Source organism: Lissotriton helveticus, chromosome 1_1, assembly GCF_964261635.1.
Source record: "Lissotriton helveticus chromosome 1_1, aLisHel1.1, whole genome shotgun sequence".
NCBI lineage: Eukaryota > Metazoa > Chordata > Amphibia > Caudata > Salamandridae > Lissotriton > Lissotriton helveticus.
The window spans coordinates 33,471,176-33,487,724 of NC_136057.1; the positions used below are offsets into that span (position 1 = coordinate 33,471,176).

Genomic DNA, 16,549 nt, shown 5'->3' on the forward strand with positions numbered 1-16,549 from the left:
GCTGATTGGAGTGTGCATGTACCCTACTTGGAGTGTGCGTGTACCCTGCTTGAAGTGTGCATGTATGCTGCTTGGAGTGTGTATGAGCACTGCTTGGTGTGTGTAGGTGCGCTGCTTGGAGTGTGTAGGTGCGCTGCTTGGAGTGTGTAGGTGCGCTGCTTGGAGTGTGTAGGTGCGCTGCTTGGAGTGTGTAGGTGCGCTGCTCGGAGTGTGTATGCGCGCTGCTTGGAGTGTGTATGCGCGCTGCTTGGAGTGTGCATGCGCGCTGCTTGGAGTGTGAATGTGCGCGGCTTGGAGTGTGCATGTGCGCTGCTTGGAGTGAGCATGTGCGCTGCTTGGAGTGAGCATGTGCGCTGATTGAAGTGTGCATGTACGCTGATTGAAGTGTGTATGCGCGCTGCTCGGAGTGTGCATGTACGCCACTTGGAATTTTTTATTATTAAGAATTTTATAGAGCGCAAACTAGACCAGAGACATTGGGTATCAGAGCGCTTTACAAGAGCACCAGTGTCGTTACAGATGGACACATTTATTTTCGTTGGGCACTAGGAGATTTATCCAGAATCACAGGATGCGTTGTTGCAGAGACTCGAACCCGGTTCCCCAGCTTGGAGGTCAACTGCTCTAGCCGTAAGGCTACATCCTCTCCCAATGTGGTTTTTTTTTACGCTCCTTTGAGTGTGTATGTGCGCTGCTTGGAGTGTGTATGTGCGCTGCTTGGAGTGTGCTTGTGCGCTCCTTGGAGCGTGCATGTGCCCTCATTGGAGTGTGTATGTGCGCTGCTTGGAGTGTGCATGTGCGCTGCTTGGAGTGTGTATGTGCGCTGCTTGGAGTGTGTATGTGCGCTGCTTGGAGTGTGCATGTGCGCTGCTTGGAGTGTGTATGTGCGCTGCTTGGAGTGTGCATGTGCCCTGCTTGGAGTGTGTATGTGCGCTGCTTGGAGTGTGCATGTGCGCTGCTTGGAGTGTGTATGTGCGCTGCTTAGAGTGTGCATGTGCGCTGCTTGGAGTGTGTATGTGCGCTGCTTGGAGTGTGCATGTGTGCGGCTTGGAGTGTGTATGGGCGCTGCTTGGAGTGTGCATGTGCCCTGCTTGGAGTGTGTATGTGCGCTGCTTGAAGTGTGAGTGTGCGCTGCTTGAAGTGTGAGTGTACGTGTTGGACCCGGCCTCGTGGCTTGGTCCGCCCCTGTTCCTTCCGCACCCTGTTAGCGTAGCCCTGCAACCTGAGTTCCCTGCGTAGCACCCCGTTAGCGTAGCCTGCACCCCGAGCCCTGGTCGTCCTACCCCCTGTACGCCAAGACCCCGTAACCGGCGACCAGCCCCACGTATCCCGTCCCACTCCCCGGCTCCGAGCGCCAAAACCTGCATGCCCCACAAGGCCCGGCAGCCATTTTACCTTCCCGAGATCCCTGACTCCAGGGGCCTAGCGTGACCCCGGCCCCCAGTGAAACCCAGACTCCAAAGGCGCGCCACTCCCGGCTGGGGGGTAAAGGGCTCCCCGAGTGAGATAAGCCAGGGAGTTTCGATGACACCTCCGGCCTCCCCTGAGAGACTGGTATCTGTCACACCTTTGGCCTCCCCCTGTGGGCCAGTTTCGTTCGCACCTCTGGCCTCCCCGAGTGCTGGCTCCAGACCCGCTGGCGTCTGGGAATCCCCGGACGCATCTTCCAAAGAGATCAAAGAGCCACCGCCGGACCTCGCCAACGACCAGCCCCCAAGGCATGAGACCTCCGCCTGCGAGGGTCCGGACATCATAGGGCGAATGGACTATATCAGAGCCCGACCGACAACTAGCGGGCAGTTGTATCTTGGACCTGGAAGCCCTGCTGATCTGATCGCGGCTGATCCTAAGAAGAACTCAACCTTGCCTCACCGAGCCCTGCTGACGCTGTCGCGGCTCCTTCTTCGCAACACGGAACTGAACCACCTGAGCCCTGCTGTCACGGCTCGAGCCTGAACTCGTAACCATCGGAGCCCTGCTGACGCTGTCGCGGCTCGCCATCTCTAAGACCTCGGAGCCCTGCTGACGCTGTCGCGGCTCGACCTTGCAAAGACCTCGGAGCCCTGCTGACACTGTCGCGGCTCAAGCTTGAACTTGTGACCATCGGAGCCCTGCTGACGCTGTCGCGGCTCCTCACGAACTTCTCCGGACCTCGTCGCGGCTCGAGGAGTACTCTGGTCCGGCTGGACCATCGAGACCACCATCACGACCGAGCCGATTCGACGTGAGTGAAGCAGCCAGTACGACTCCCATCTTCCGTGTCCCCCGGCTCGAGGATTGAGAGCTGTGCGTAGGGTACACCTCGTGCTGGCCTAAAGGCTAAAGACTGTCCTGCTTCCCTCTTCCCGAACCCTCAAAGACTTTTGTGATCCCTCGATCAATTGTACATAAGAGTGCTACTTTCTTTTTACTGCTTATAAAGAACTTGTTACTGCAATTCCACGGTGTGGCGTCCGTTCGTAAGTGTGGTGTGAGCTCAGTGTGTACAATCCTAGATTCGAAGTCCTCCCCGGTGGGGACCTCACGATAAGACTCGGCAAGATCTGTGGGAGAGGTGGGTCCTGGGGTGGTCGGGTGAGCACAACCTGGCCCTCTGAGATCGCCCCTTCTAACATTGGTGGCAGCGTCGCGATAAGAACCTACGGCTAGGGATCGTACAGTACTGACACACTACCCGAACGAAGAACAACCATGAGCCTCACGAACGACAAGACCACCTTCCAGATGGAGCTTCTGGAAGACTATACGCACCAAGAACTGAAGCAATTTTGCAAAGATCTCCATATCCCGACAACGGGACTAAGCACCAAAGAAGACTTTCAAAAAGCCCTGACAGCCTGGGTGAAGGCCGGAGCACATCCTACCCCGCCGACAGAAGACGGTGGGGAGGGAGGGCCACTGGCCGAAACCCGCGCCCAAGAGGATGAGAGAGCAGAGTCCCCAACACGGAGTCCCAGCACGGAGAGAGGTCTGTCACCAGAGGAGATGACCGACCGAGAGCGCAACCGAAACCACAGGCTAGAACTAGCGCGCCTGAAGATAGAAGGAGAGCTCATGTTGGCTGAAAAGAAGCTAGCCATCGAGCAGTTACGACTGCAAGGAGAACTGGAGGAGAAGAAACTCCAAAGAGAACACAAAGGAAAAAGACTCCAGCTGGAGCATGAGCGCGGCCTGAAGGAGATCGAACTGAAGGCGGCCCGGAGCGACGACAACAGAACCTCGGTGACCCGAGAGGTCGTTCCCCGGCGGAGCCCAAAGTCCACATCCCCAAGGACGTGGTAAAAGAATACTACAAGAACGATGACATCCAGCAATGGTTCAAGGCCTACGAGGTCGCCATGACCTCCCACCGAGTTCCGCGGACGGATTGGGGGGCCGGGCTGTAGGGTCGATTCCTGAGCGAAGGGAGAGACACCCTACTCGACCTACCGTCCTCCGAACAAACCTCTTACAGCCACATGAAAGAGGCCCTCCTCACAAGGTACGGGCTCACCCCAGAAATGTACCGACAAAGGTTCAGAGACTGCAAGAAGATCCCCGGCACCACCTGGGTGGAATATGTGAATTTCTACAGCCGGGCCTTGGAAGGGTGGATTAAGGGCAGCAAGATGTCCACCTTTGAGGGGCTCATCGACCTCATTGCTTATGAACATTTGTCCACGAATTGCTTTGTGGAACTCCGACAGCACCTCCTGGACAGCAAGTTGGCTGACCCCCGGAAACTGGCCGTCGAGGCCGATTGCTGGGTGAGCACCAGAGTCCCCCGGGGGCCCGGGGGAGACTCTAGTCGAAACTAACAGGGATCTTCCCGCCAGAGGGGAGGGGGGAGTCAGAATAGACAGAGGGGGTCCCAGGTAGGGTCCCCGCGCAGTCCCCCCAGAAACCAGCCTGGCACCTCACCTCCCACAGCGCGCGCAGGGTTTCCCTCAGACAAGCCAGGGCCCGAGTCAGCCAAGCCTGCTTCCATTGCCAACAGCCAGGGCATTATGCCAATGACCCCCGATGCCCTTTGTTCAAGAAGCCCGCCGCTGCGGGTCCCCCAGCGCGCCAAATAACCTCTGTAGCCCTAGAAGAGGAAGGGGAGGAGGATTTCGAGGGGGCTGACCCCGCCGCAATGATGTTAGTCTCCTTGGGTGTTGGGGAGATGGTCCCAGGAACCCCCTGCCAGACAACACAGAGAAGTACCGACAACAGGTGACCGTCAATGGCCACCGCATAGGGGCGCTCCGAGACACCGGGGCCAGCATCACTGCAGTAAAATGTCACTTGGTTACCGAAGCCCAAATTGTTCCCCACATCTCCTGCAGGGTGATCGCAGCCGACAACTCCGTCCACACCTGCCGCATAGCTCAAGTCCCGTTCGAGTGGGGGGCGTCTCCGGGGAGTTACAAGTAGCGGTCCGCACCAACATGCCCGTGGACTGCCTGCTCGGCAACGATCTGGAGAGCTCCCCGTGGAAGCGGGTAGAGCGAAGGACCCACCTGGAGATGGTGGGCCTGCCCGAATGGGCCTGTGTGAGCACCCGGTCCATGACCGCCCGGATGGCCACCCCCGAGAGGGTGAACTCTGAGACCGCACAACCAGCCCCCGAGGACCCCGAGGTCCCCGAGGCATCTGAAGCCCCCGAGCTGTCCCCGGAGAGAGCCCTCCCTCCAATGCGGGTCCCCTCGGCCCTGACGTCGAACCGACCCCAAGCCTGGACGACCTTCCTGAGCTGGCCCAGTGGCGCCAGGAAGGAGGACCATCCCGAGAAGAGTTTTGCCTCGAACAGACCTCCTGTCCGTCCTTGGTTGGGCCACGGCAGCAGGCCGCCGCCCAGGCCGCCGGTGACCAGTCCGGCTCCCACTTTGTTTATTGGGAGAACGGCCTTCTTTACAGCGAGCAAAAGTCTGCCGAGCTAGGGTTAGCCCGGGTGCTGGTGGCACCCCTACGCTTCCGCGGCTTCCTCTTGAACCTGGCCCATGATGTACCCCTGGCGGGACACTTGGGACAAGACAAGACGTATCACCGCCTGGTCACGCACTTCTACTGGCCAGGCATGCGCTCCGATGTGGAGGCCCACTGTAAGTCCTGCCCCACGTGTCAGTCCAGCGGAAAGAGCGGAGGGAAGCGCAAGGCCCCCCTCCAACCCTTCCCCGTGGTCAGTACCCCCTTTGAGTGGGTGGGAATCGATATCGTGGGCCCTCTCGACCCCCGGACCTCCTTAGGTCACCGATTCATCCTCGTCTTGGTGGACCATGCCACCCGCTACCCCGAAGCCATTCCCCTCCGAACGGTGACGGCCCCCGTAGTGGGGCGGGCCCTCATGGGGATCTTCTCTCGGGTGGGATTCCCCCGAGAAGTCCTAAGCGACCGAGGGACCAACTTTATCTCGAAATACATGAAGTCCCTTTGGCAACAATGTGGGGTGACGTACAAATTCACCACCCCATACCACCCCCAGGGTAACGGTCTGGTGGAGCGATTCAACCGGACCCTCAAGGGAATGATCATGGGTCTCGAAGAGCCCCTGAGGCGTAAGTGGGACGTCCTCCTTCCCTGTCTCCTCTTCGCGTACCGCGAAGTCCCCCAGAAATCCTTGGGGTATACCCCCTTCGAGCTGCTCTACGGGCACCCCGTCAGGGGGCCCGTCAGCCTGGTCAAGGAAGGATGGGAAACGGCGGCCCCAGAGCCCCCTCCGGATGTGTTTCGATACATCCTGGCCCTCAGGAACCAGACTAGGAAGTTCCGAGAACTGGCCGAGGCAAACCTCGAGGCCAGTCAAGAAGAAATGAAGCGGTGGTACGACCAGAATGCCACTCTGGTCGAGTTCCAGCCCGGGCAGCAGGTCTGGGTGATGGCCCCCGTGGAGCCCTGTGCCCTGCAAGACAAGTGGACAGGGCCCTTCAAAGTGGTAGAGCGCAAGAGCCAGGTGACCTATCTCATCGATGTACAGTCCCCCAGGAACCCCTTTAGGGTCCTCCACGTGAACCGCCTCAAACCCCACTTCGCCCGGTCCGAGTTTAGCTTGCTCCTCGCCACGGACGATGGAGAGAAAGAGGAAACGGAGCCTCTCCCCGATCTCCTGTGCACCAGGGAAAAAGATGGCTCCATAGAGGGAGTGAGTCTCTCCTCCTCCCTCTCTCCCGAGCAGCGCGAGGACTGTCGCCAGTTACTGGGACAATTCTCGGACCTTTTCTCCCTCATCCCCGGCGTCACCAGCTGGTGCGTCCATGACGTGGACACAGTCCGCCAGTACGGCACAGAGCCTACCGCGTCCCTGACAGAGTACGGGCCTGCATCAAGGCCGAAGTCTCCAAGATGCTAGCTCTAGGAGTGGTCGAAGCCTCCGACAGCCAATGGGCCAGCCCCGTGGTCCTGGTTCCGAAGGCCACCGCTCCCGGTGCTGTTCCCGAGCTGAGGTTCTGCGTTGACTACCGCGGGCTCAACGCGGTCACCAGAACTGACGCACAACCCATTCCCCGAGCAGACGAGCTTATTGATCGCCTAGGGGCTGCTCGCTTTCTTATTACGTTCGACCTGACCAGCGGATACTGGCAGATCGCCCTCACAGAAGGGGCCAGAGAGAGATCCGCTTTTTCAACCCCGGATGGTCACTACCATTTGCGGGTGATGCCCTTCGGGATGAAAAACGCCCCCGCCACCTTCCAGAGGCTGGTCAACCAGGTACTGGCGGGGTTGGAGGCGTTCAACGCTGCGTATCTGGACGATATCGCAGTGTTCAGTTCCCACTGGTCCGAGCACCTCCAGCACCTCTGGGCGGTGCTGACGGCCTTGCGGAGGGCCGGTCTCACCATTAAGGCAAGCAAGTGCCAGATCGGCCAAGGGTCCGTAGTCTACCTCGGGCACCAGGTCGGAAGCGGCCTCGTAGCCCCCCTCCAGCCAAAGATCGATGCGATCGTGGCATGGGAGGCCCCCACGACCCAGACGGAAGTGCGGGCGTTCCTAGGGCTCATGGGGCACTACCGAAGATTTATCCAAGGATACGGCAGCATTGTGGTCCCCCTCACGGAGTTAACCTCCAAAAACCAGCCGAAGAAAGTCAGCCTGACCCCCGCCTGCCAAAAGGCGTTCAAAACCTTAAAAGACGCAATGTGTACTGCCCCAGTCCTACAGGCCCCCGACTACTCCCGAGAGTTCGTGGTCCAGACGGACCCGTCCGAGCATGGCATCGGAGCCGTCCTGTCCCAGATGAACGAGCAAGGCCTAGACCAGCCAGTGGCATTCATTAGCCGGAGGCTACTCCCTCGAGAACAAAGGTGGAGCACCATCGAGCGGGAGGCCTTCGCGGTGGTTTGGGCCCTGAAGAAGCTGAGGCCCTACCTGTTCAGTACTCACTTCCGGGTCCAGACCGATCACCGACCCCTCCGGTGGCTAATGCAGATGAGAGGGGAGAACCCCAAATTGTTGCGTTGGTCCATCTCCCTCCAGGGGATGGATTTCACAGTCGAGCACCGGCCTGGTGTTGACCACGCCAACGCAGACGGCCTGTCCCGATTCTTCCGCCTCAGCGAAGAGAACCCCCAAGAGGATGGGTAGTTCTCCCCGCCTTCAGCTGGGGGGACGGGTGTTGGACCCGGCCTCGTGGCATGGTCCGCCCCTGTTCCTCCGCACCCTGTTAGCGTAGCCCTGTACCCTGAGTTCCCTGCGCAGCACCCCGTTAGCGTAGCCTGCACCCCGAGCCCTGGTCGCCCTGCCCCCTGTACGCCCAGGTCCCGTAACGGGCGACCAGCCCCACGTATCCCGTCCCACTCCCCGGCTCCGAGCGCCTAAACCTGCATGCCCCACAAGGCCCGGCAGCCATTTTACCTTCCCGAGATCCCTGACTCCAGGGGCCTAGCGTGACCCCGGCCCCCAGTGAAACCCAGACTCCAAAGGCGCGCCAGTCCCGGCTGGGGGGTAAAGGGCTCCCCGAGTGAGATAAGTCAGGGAGTTTCGATGACACCTCCGGCCTCCCCTGAGAGACTGGTATCTGTCACACCTTTGGCCTCCCCCTGTGGGCCAGTTTTGTTCGCACCTCTGGCCTCCCAGAGTGCTGGCTCCAGACCCGCTGGCGTCTGGGAATCCCCGGACGCATCTTCCAAAGAGATCAAAGAGCCACCGCCGGACCTCGCCAACGACCAGCCCCCAGGGCATGAGACCTCCGCCTGCGAGGGTCCGGACATCATAGGGCGAATGGACTATATCAGGGCCCGACCGACAACTAGCGGGCAGTTGTATCTTGGACCTGGAAGCCCTGCTGATCTGATCGCGGCTGATCCTAAGAAGAACTCAACCTTGCCTCACCGAGCCCTGCTGACGCTGTCGCGGCTCCTTCTTCGCAACACGGAACTGAACCACCTGAGCCCTGCTGTCACGGCTCGAGCCTGAACTCGTAACCATCGGAGCCCTGCTGACGCTGTCGCGGCTCGCCATCTCTAAGACCTTGGAGCCCTGCTGACGCTGTCGCGGCTCGACCTTGCAAAGACCTCGGAGCCCTGCTGATGCTGTCGCGGCTCAAGCTTGAACTTGTGACCATCGGAGCCCTGCTGACGCTGTCGCGGCTCCTCACGTACTTCTCCGGATCGAGCCCTGCTGACCTTGTCGCGGCTCAAAGACTTTTGTGATCCCTCGATCAATTGTACATAAGAGTGCTACTTTCTTTTTACTGCTTATAAAGAACTTGTTACTGCAATTCCACGGTGTGACGTCCGTTTGTAAGTGTGGTGCTCAGTGTGTACGATCCTAGATTCGAAGTCCTCCCCGGTGGGGACCTCACGATAAGACTCGGCAAGATCTGTGGGAGAGGTGGGTCCTGGGGTGGTCGGGTGAGCACAACCTGGCCCTCTGAGATCGCCCCTTCTAACAGTACGCTGCTTGTGAGTGTAGATGAATAAAGCTTGAGATTATGAATAACAAAGTGGAGACAATAAAACCGATAGTTGAAATGATTTTTAGAAATTAGAACAGACTGAATGCAAGAAACAAAAGACAGTAGCAAATTTTAATAAGTCATTAAAATAGACCATTCAGATGAGACATTCAGCAAGTTAAGAAAAACACTGCTTAAATGGTTGAAAAATACCCATCCATAAAAAATGTTTTCTAGTAGATAGTGTTCACTTCCGAGAAAGGACATTAAACGAATTAATATCAAACTACAAAAGGTATTGCAGATGTATGTTAGAGTTTGAAATTAGATTAAAGTTACAACTCGTAATTTTAAAGCGTTCTAATACTTGAGTGGGTATTTCATGGCTGAAAATGGAGACTACACATCACAATTAAACCTAGTCACCAGCATAAGGCATCAGTAACCTGTACGTGGGAAGGAGTGGGGAGACGCGGCCTAGGAACTATATGACTGGTCAAGTCAAGCAAGTATTGTCCCAATGTCTGAGACCCTGACCCTAGGCTTACAATGCAGGACAGCAGTGCGCATGCGCTAGGTATGCTTAATGAGTAGGTACTAGGTTGTAGGGAGGTGGTGACCTTATATTTGCAAAACTTTCCATTGGAAAGAGTCGTCCATTAGATTTTAGACCATTTTTAGGTCTTGCCTACGCAGCGCACAAGCGCTGCTTTGGAGTGACCTCTTGGAATCACTCCGGTCTTTTGTGGAAACTTGGGCATGTTCTGCACTGTTTCCAATGAGTCCTCGTGCATGTACAGCGTTTACCTTGCGGAGCGAGCAGCGGCGCCATCTGTTTGCAATTATCGCGCTCACTCCCGCAAGGTAACCGATGTACATGGACTTCTGTCCGCGCTTCACTTGTTTAACTATGGAGCTGTGCGTAAGATTTTTGAAGTACTCACGGGGGTTATTGTTTCAAAAGAAGTGCTTGGTCCCATCATAATTTTCAGGGCACTATCTACTGTCCATCATTCTCTTTAGGATGATGCACACTACACCGCCATTTTTTTCACATCTATTTCTGGGTAGTGTAAGTAACGTACATGCCTGGGCGAGCGCTTTCTCCGACTGCCACATACCCTCCTGCCTGCCCTCACCAGGCCGCTCCTCTCCAATCCCCAGCTGTTCCCTGTACCCTCTCCAGTGTCAGGCAGCCCTGCGCCATCTGCCAACCCCCACCATATTCCTCCAGGACTACAGACGTCGTTACCTTCAACTGCTAGGACGAAGGCATCGCATCAGAACCTTTCAGCTCCTGACGTCCCCTCCATCCAACTAGTCACTCCCGCATTACTTATCATTACGCCATACTTCAGCGCGATGACCTGCAGCGTGTCCCCGGAGCTCACGGGGTGCTCGGTGTACCTCTCGGCCCAGGCAGCCGCCGCCGTGCTGCCGTAGGAGCGTGTTTTGGTGCGTGCCAGGCTCAAGGACAGTACGGCCTCGGATTCAGACTCGGAGCCAGAGTGCGGGTAGATGGGTAGGTCTCCCACCGCCCTCAGTGCCTGGGGAGACTCCGCATGTTCCGAAGGGAAGGCGCCGTGCCTCAGGCTGACACAGAGGGCAGCAAAGCCGGGCTTGGCGGAGAAGTGCCTCTGAAGCACACTGGCTGCGGTAGTGAGAGCAGGCGGCGGAGCATCTTGTGCATCCCAGCAGCAGCAGCAGAGGGAACACGGTAACGGTGAGAACCCGAGGCTGTGCGTGGAGCCAGAGCAGCAATGTGACACCAGACCATAATGGAGAATGTCAGGGGCAAAAGGGGGCCGTGGCCTCAGGGATCGAAACAGTAATCTACACCCTGGAACCCACAGGACAGACACACCACAGTCTGGAAAGGATACTGCAGCCTTAAGGGAGGATAAACCGCCTGCTTCAAGTTCTTCAGCTTCGCGAGAGACACTAACAGCCTTCTGAAGGACACACGCTGTTCGCTGCTCCAAACATGCAGAATAAATAAAACAATACGTAAAATTGTACACTATTGCACCATAAGGACATTGTGGCAGATGGAAGCGGCACAACGAAAACCACACTAACTATGAAAATACAGTGTGCACATGTAGCACAAATTAAATACACCATGTATAACAAGAATTTGCAATGCAATAGGTCTCGCATTTGCGAAAGATTTTTTTTTATTTATTTTTTTAGTTTTATATAGCGCGAACTTGACCCGAACCGAACCGGGTATCAGAGCGCTTTACATAGCACCAGTTACGTTACATGAGAAGACACATTCATTTTGTTAGGGACGGGGAGATTAAGTGATTTGCCCAGAATCACAGGAGGTTTAGCGACATTACTGAGACTCGAACCCAGTTCCCCAGGTCAGAGGTCGAGCGCCCTAGCCGTTAGGCCAACTCCTCTCCCCAAGGCCTTTTATTTTTGTTTTAAAAACCAACATATAAATAAAAGGCATTGCCATTTACAATGCCAATAGCTCAAACTCTCACAACTGCGAGACCTATTGCAAATGCTTGTTCTAAAATGCTGGCAAGAGTGACTGAGTAGAGCATCTCAAGAACACACCCTGACACATAAGCACTTGGACATGCAACGTGCCCTGGTTACTAGTTGTGCTCAGGTGGACACCATGACAGTCACGTCCTTACCTTGTCTGCTGTATGGTCTGTTGTCTTGATCTCAGAGTAGGGAAGAGTGCGAGCTTCTACCACGTACCGTAAACCTACAATGACAGAGATTACAAATGATTCAGACCTAAATCAGCAGTGAGCACAGGCTTGTGCGCCCCATCCAAATACAAGCGTGAGCTAGGCCCTTGGGCCCTTTTGGAATAGATTTCATGCTTGGCCCATTGTTAGAAATTGAGTTGGAGTTTGACTGGTGTATGAGCCCTCGTCAAGCAGCAACCACAATTCTAGTCTGGTAAGAAGCATGCAAACCCTAAATTAACCTGTGCAGGCCCACTAGTAGCATTTAATTTACAGGCCCTGGGCACACTGTTAGAATTGGCTATTTCTGGTAGGCTAAGGCTGATGCCAAAGCCAGGCAGAAACCACAATTCTAGTCAGGGCAAGGAAGTCACACGCCAAGATAACCCCTGCTCACCCTCTAGGTAGCTTGGCAAGAGCAGTCTAGGCTAAACTCGGAGGCGATGTGTAAAGCATCTGCGTCAGCGCACAACAGCAACAACATACTAGGCCCACCACAAAAGAGACTCCACACAAGGTTATATTAAAATAACTTTTGTATTGTCAAAACATATCAGATAGAAATCACACATGTACATTGTGCCAACTGGCACGGCAATATTCACAAGGGATTATTTACAAGACAGGGCCACATGGGCCACTGTCAGAATCAACACTTTGCAGATATAGAAATACTTGTCAGAACTTAGAATAAAAGTATATAAAATCAATCACTGTAACACAAAGTAACAGTTATAGATCACATCCAGTAACTACTGGGGACAGGTAAGTACAACCTACGCAACCCTAAACCCTTAGGAGACTGTCACGCAGGGGACCAGGACCTCGCTAGGACCACCTGTACTAAAAAGAACAACCACCTAAGTATCACACAGCATTTAGGGGTCTAAGAAAGAACACATTACCCATGATGTATAAAACACATTCAGAGGAGTAGTAAAGGAAAACACATGATGCATAAACCTACACGTTCAGCGGTGTTAAGAATAAAGCACATGATGCAATACAAATACATTCAGAGGTACCAGAATACTACAGTAGCGCAAAAGTCACATGATGTCTAAAAACATTCAGAGGTGCAGGAATAACACATGATGCAAGAGAATACATTCAGAGGTGTCATAACCATACAATTGCGCAAAACCTCACATAAGCCACCACCTGTGGCATTCCCTAGGCCAACTGGCCTTGTTGGGGCTAGAACGCCCTGAGTCTCAATGTCAGGGGCCTAAACGTTGCAGGTGCCCACTACTTGCTGGGCACCTGGGAATACTCAAAAGGGCCTAAACGCTGCAGCTGGCACTAAGTGCTGCGCAGCTGTGACTGGCCGGGCACCTCTGTGCCATATCTATCCCTCTCAGGGACTCACTCTCCATCTTGCGCCTAAACGGTGCAGCTGCTCACTAATTGCTGGGCAGCTGGAGAAAAACTGCGCCGGGGCCCTCACTGGCCCTCAGGCGCCCACTGCGCCACGCTGGAGCCTCACAGGCTCTACAAACACCTAGGTCCACGTTGGAGCCACACAGGCTCTGGCATTACACGTGCCCAACGTTGGAGCCACACAGGCTCTGGGCATCACATGCCCCACATGCGGGAGCCGCACAGGCTCTGCAGGCAAGGCCCCCTCATGTTGGAGCCACACAGGCTCTGCGTCACGTTGGGGCGACCCGCTGCCAACCGGGGCCGCCCTTGAAGCCCTCGGGGCTTCATGCTGACGATAATCACGCTCGCGCTACTGGGGGGAGGGGCGGACACCGACAACGTGTCCCAGCGCCCCTCCCTTCTCTTCTGCCCTCATTGGAGTCCTTCACTGAGGACTCGGAATCACCACCTGCCCCCAATGGGGCCACACGAGGGCTCAACAAGCTGTCCAGGCACCGTTGGGGCGGCTCGCTGCCATCTGGGGCCGCCCTACACTGACACGGAGCCCTGCCCCAGCTCTCACTCACCGGCTGCTCCCCTTTGCTCTCGGCGGTCTTTGGTGCGGCAGGGGGGCGGGCTCGTCGGCATCTGAGGAGCTCCTGCTCCTCGCAGACTCTCCTCGCTTTGCCCGGTCCCTCGTCTCGGGACCGGGACCCAGGGTGGAGCCAGCAAGGCTCCCGGAGTCAGTCTCCTCTCGCAGGGGTGAAGGCGGGGCTTTCCCGGTCACATGGGAGCCTCGCTGCTCCCGCGCCGGACTTCTCTCCCTCGGCAGGGCTCCCTCGGCACACGGGAGCCCTGTCACCCGGCCGCCACGTTCCTTCCTCGCCGCCTCTTCTCCTCGGGGCTCCCTCAGCCGAGAGGAGCCCCGCGAACGGCCGCCATCTCCCGCGCCTTCTCCTTTCTTCCTCGGCGGGCTGCGGGGGCGGCGCTTCCGCCCGGCCGCGCTGGGATTGGCCGGCCGGCCGACCACTTCCGGGTCGCTGCGGGCCGCGCAGCGGCCCTCCTCCTTAGGCAGGCAGGCGGGGGGCTGATTTCTTTTACGGGCCAGATGCCGGGTGGGCACCGGCCATAGGAAATAAAGCGCTTCCAAGCGCTAAGGAAAATGAGCAGAGCGCTACCAGCGCTATAATCGGAAATAAAGCGCTCCTAAGCGCTATTGTCCCAGTGAAGCGCTCACAGGCGCTAAAGAGAAGAAACACAGCGCTCCCAGCGCTAGAAGGACAATAAAGCGCTCTCTCAGCGCTAGATGCAAATGAAGCGCTCCCTCAGTGCTACAGGGACAAGTCCAGCAAAGTCCTTCAGGGGATACAGCAAAGTCCCTCTAGGGTAAAGCAAAGTCCCCCCATCCTTCCAGGACAGGCAGAGGGGTCCCCCAGAAGTCCTCCAGGCATCCAGGGGCTGGGCAGCGCCCACCCCTGGTAGATTCAAGTCAGCCGCAAGAACAAGAACATTTTGGAAGGGGACACAGCCCCTTCTTATACACAGAAAAGGCTTTGAAGTCTTTTGAAGTCTTTGTGTAAGCGGGTCCTGAGCCCTGGGTGTATCTGGTTTCCCTCTCCTGTCAGCCTCAGGTCAGAGGTGACAGTGGGCCATCAGGAGGGAGAGCCAGCATGGTGGGCAGGCAGACACAGCCCGGCACCATCTCCTCCCGCTTCCCTGATAGCAGATGTGGCCTTTCATCCTTGGGCTGGCTCCGACCCCCTCCGGGGGCCCTGCAGCCCCTGTCCCACTCAAACCAGACAGTAAATCCACAAGCAGGCCCAGGCACTCCTGGGCCAGGCTCACCAGCCAATCACGTGCCAGCAGACTCACTACACAAATATGCCAACTTCTAAAAGTGGCGCTTCTAGACTAGACACAGCCATGCCGCATATACCATTCTGCAGCATTCATTCTCACGAGTTCACACATATCAAACTCGACCCTGCACTCCCCACGCATCAGGAATCTACCATGGGCATACATATTCCCCATTCATTCCTATGGGAGGGCAGGTCACTCACCACACATACACAGAGAGCACACGCACTTTACACTGTAACACAGTGAAAAAGTGTGCAGAGGCCTAAAATCACCAACCCAGGTTCCAGAAACAGGCTAGGAAAAAGCAAAAAAGTCTCGGGGTGAACCTGCCCAAAGGACAGGGTCCAACACACACGTAGTGCACTTTACTATAGACTCAGAAGTAAATTAAATATGCAAATTGGGGATGAGCTAATTTTCCCATGTTTAGGGGAGACTGCATATACACTTGAACACTTGTTAGCAGTGGTAAAGTTCACAGAGTCCTAAAGCCAACAGAAACGAGATCAGAAAAGTAGAGGAGGTAGGCACAAGGTTGGGGGCGGGGTGTAAGACCACCATAAAGCTGTTAGATCTAACATCCATACATTACTAAGGTCCTAGGAAGGAGGGGCGAGGGGGAGGGGGAGGAGTTCTTGAAGGACCCAGCTTCATTTACGCTAACAGCTATCATGGTGTCTGGTCCTACTCAGTGGCACGTGGGACAGACAGGCGTCAGTGTGAACCGACGCTGTAATTGAAGAGCAGTGTTTGAATGCTTATCTGGCAAGTGCTAAAGTGATAGCTCTTTAGTAACGTCAGAAAGAGTTTCTCCTAGTCGATGAACCTACTACATGCTTTTAATAGCAAACAAAGTATAAATATTCCAACAATGCTCTCCAGGTTCCATAGTTGCATCCCCATTCCTTTTCCCCCTCTTCAGAAACAATTTTGTCACCCGCCACCCATGGCAGATAAATCTGTTTATGAAGAGCCGGTTCCACCACCCATAGGAGTCCAATTAAAATAATCAACGATGCAATGCGGACGACTGTTAGAGACGTGGCGACTACATCAATGGTAGATGCATCCTCCTACACCGTCACTGCAGCCTCAGAGCATCTCGGGACCATTGCATCTGCAGTGCTGAGTGCATCCGACCTCTCAGATCCTGTCCCTTTAATTAGGTACATTGGGTGCAGACATGGACAGAGAACCCTACTACCCATAATGCACCTGTCCTAGGATCAGTGCATTAGAGAAAGGTGTAGCGGCCTTTTGAAGCAGCTACACTGTGTTTTCTGTTTGGAAGGCAACACTGCTTGCCTAACAAAGGGGTACAGAAATCCCTCAGTAGAAGGTTCAATGATGGACTGTGATGGAGCAGGGAAGAAACAAAAAAATGGTGTACCCCCTACAAAGTTATTCCCTCATAACTTTAATAATATTAATTGTGTGAAGCATGTAAACTAATCAACAAAAATGCACATTATATTTAGACACTACATGTGGGAAAACTAACTGCTATTTGCAAAAATCTAATTTATTAATAAAACATGAGTCGAACTAATATAGAACTGTGATGGGGAGGAGCTATGCTAGCAAACAAGATGGCCGCGTAAGCTCCCGGCTCCGCCGACCTCCGACTCCTGCCAGAAGATCCTGTTATTTATCCTGATTTTGCGCCCTGCCTCCGTGTGTATGAACCAGACTGGAGCTTAATGGTGCAATCCCGAGATTTCTACCAGTTTGGTAGACAAAGATACGTTGTGTGGTAGTT

General features: G+C 55.4%; 1 protein-coding gene across 1 annotated transcript in view; it reads right to left on the minus strand.

Annotated features, from left to right (window-relative positions):
* LOC144757594 (uncharacterized) overlaps positions 1–16,549 on the minus strand; it is a 97,799-nt gene that overhangs the window by 43,402 nt on the left and 37,848 nt on the right. The window contains exon 2 of the mRNA XM_078646388.1: positions 11,506–11,579. Within this exon, the coding sequence (XP_078502514.1) occupies positions 11,506–11,579 (74 nt within the window). The remainder of the gene's footprint in view (positions 1–11,505; positions 11,580–16,549) is intronic.